Genomic DNA, 2,500 nt, shown 5'->3' on the forward strand with positions numbered 1-2,500 from the left:
AGAGAGAGAGAGAGAGAGAGAGAGAGAGAGAGAGAGAGAGAGAGAGAGAGAGAGAGAGAGAGAAAATTACACCTGCCTACATATCCTCCACACACACACACCTCTCTCTCTCTCTCTCTCTCTCTCTCTCTCTCTCTCTCTCTCTCTCTCTCTCTCTCTCTCTCTCTCTCTCTCTCTCTCTCAGGTGACTTATTAAACACCTGCGAGGGAGAGAAACACACCAGTACATTGTTTCCCCCATAGTACACCCCCCATCCTCAATCCCCCCATCCCCCTGACCCCCCCACCCCTGAATATCGTGGTGGCTGGAAGTGTTGTGGCTTAACCCAGCTTGGTCCTTAAATCCTTGTTCAGGGGGAGAGAGAGAGAGAGAGAGAGAGAGAGAGAGAGAGAGAGAGAGAGAGAGAGAGAGGAAATGTACTGTACTGCAAATGTTGATAACGTTCTGAGGTGTGTGTGTGTGTGTGTGTGTGTGTGTGTGTGTGTGTGTGTGTGTGTGTGTGTGTGTGTGTGTGTGCGTTGTAGGTAGGTATGTCTCTCTCTCTCTCTCTCTCTCTCTCTCTCTCTCTCTCTCTCTCTCTCTCTCTCTCTCTCTCTCTTCCTTTTCTTTTTTATGAAGTTCTCTGCCTCTATTTCTTCTCTTCCTCTTCTTTACTTTAATTTTCTATTACTTTCCTTTTCTATTTTCTACCTATTGTTTTTTTCTCTCCTGCTCTTCCTCCTCTTCGCTTTAATCTTCCTCCTACAAATTTTTAATACTTTCTTCTTTCCTCTTCCTCATATTCTTGATCTCTCTCTCTCCCCCTTCTCCTTCTCCTCCTTTATCTGCTCCTTTTCTCTTCCATCTACTGTCTCTACTCTCCCCAAGACACTACTCTCCACCCTGTCCTCCCCTACCAATCCAAGCACTCGCTCCACACTCCCCTCACCCACTTCCTCTCCCTACCACCTCATACACTAACTCCACTTTCCCCTCTCCCAACCACCCCAGACGAACTCCACCCTCCCCACCCCATCCCAGACACTAACTCCACACGCCCCTCCCCTCACCATCCCTGACACTTCCACCACTCTCTCCCCACCACCCCCAGACAATAACTCCCACCTCCCCCCTCTCCCCCAGTCCTGCGACACGGTGATCTACGTGGGCCCCGCCGCAGACGACGCGACGGACGGCGAGCACCCGCCCGTGTACCTGCCGTCAATCAACTCTGGGGACAACCGGTGCTCCATGAACAAGGCGCTGCGGGGGTCGGCGGTGGACGGCGCCTCAAAGCTAGACTCCCCCAGGACACCCCGCAAGCCCTCCAAGACCTCGGGGGGCAAGAGTCCCTCGCGCCCCAGCAAACACCCGTCAGGCAAGGAGGGAGCGCACGCCTCGCCCCACAGGACTAAGGACGCGCATAAGGCAGGGAGTGGTGGTGGCGGCGGCGGCGTGAGGACTAGTGGCAGTGGTGTGAGTGGTGTGGGGGTCAGTGTTAGTGGCGGGGGGGCGCGGGGGCAAAGTTCCCCTCCCCGTCAGGTGCTAAAGTGTCCACAGGTGCTACTCCAAAGTCCCCCAAGTCCCCGCACGTCTCGCGGCACGGGCGGCACAAGGGCGGCGGCTCCAGCACCCACGGGGAGGCGGGCGGCGCCCCGGGCGCGGCGCCGCACCCTGGGGGCAGCGAGGAGCAGTGGATAGACGGGCCGAGGTTCCACCGCGCCAAGGTGTACGACGGCCACAAGATGAAGAGCTACGAGATGGAGACGTGGATCGACGGGCCCGAGGCGACCTACGGCTACATGGACGACCACAAGAAGTCCATGATCCAGAAGTGGGTGGAGACGCAGAACGCGCAGGTGGCGCCGCCCAAGACACCCGAACGCAGCCCCAAGCACCACCGCCAGTACAAGGAGCTCACGCAGTTCAAGACGGTGGAGGACGAGGAGGGCGCCGCTGCCTCGTCCTCGCCGCGCCACCGCGACGCCCGCCACCGCGAGAAGCGGAAAAGCAGCGAGTGCAAGGAGCCGCGCAGGGACGCGGCGCCGGGCGGCGGCGTGGCGGCACAGCACCCGGGGGCCCTCAAGGACTCCACGCCCAGAAAGCGACGCAGCTACGGCGACAAGCCCTATGCGCCCACCGCCGGCGACACAGAGGACGCCGCCAGGCCGCGGCAACCCCACGCGGCGCCCGCTGACTCCCCGAAGAGTGACCTCAGGGAACAGGGAGCCAGGGGGAGGCCCAGGCGCCGCCCCGGGGGGAGAAAGTGCCTGAGTGTGTTCCTAGCGAGGGAACCCCGAAGGGCGCCCCTGATGCCAACGCTAACCTCCCCGCGGCGGTGGCAGGGCGCCGGCCGAGTGACGCCCGGCCAATGGCGGCCAGCCAGTGGGGCGCCGCGCCACGCCCCGTTGCCCGCCAGGAGGGAGGGGAGGACGAGGAGGATGAAGAGGAGGAGGTGCTGCAAGTCATTTGCGTGGAGAAGGAAACGCCGAGAGTCAACCTCAAGACTTATCAAGGTGT

General features: G+C 60.4%; 1 protein-coding gene across 1 annotated transcript in view; it reads left to right on the top strand.

Annotated features, from left to right (window-relative positions):
• LOC135091208 (kinesin-like protein KIF26B) overlaps nt 1–2,500 on the top strand; it is a gene marked incomplete at its 5' end in the record, with an annotated part of 62,030 nt that overhangs the window by 42,806 nt on the left and 16,724 nt on the right. The window contains 2 exon segments of the mRNA XM_063988652.1: nt 1,124–1,561; nt 1,564–2,496. Of these exon segments, the coding sequence (XP_063844722.1) occupies nt 1,124–1,561; nt 1,564–2,496 (1,371 nt within the window).

Source organism: Scylla paramamosain, chromosome 37 (genome assembly GCF_035594125.1).
Source record: "Scylla paramamosain isolate STU-SP2022 chromosome 37, ASM3559412v1, whole genome shotgun sequence".
NCBI classification, from domain to species: Eukaryota; Metazoa; Arthropoda; class Malacostraca; order Decapoda; family Portunidae; genus Scylla; species Scylla paramamosain.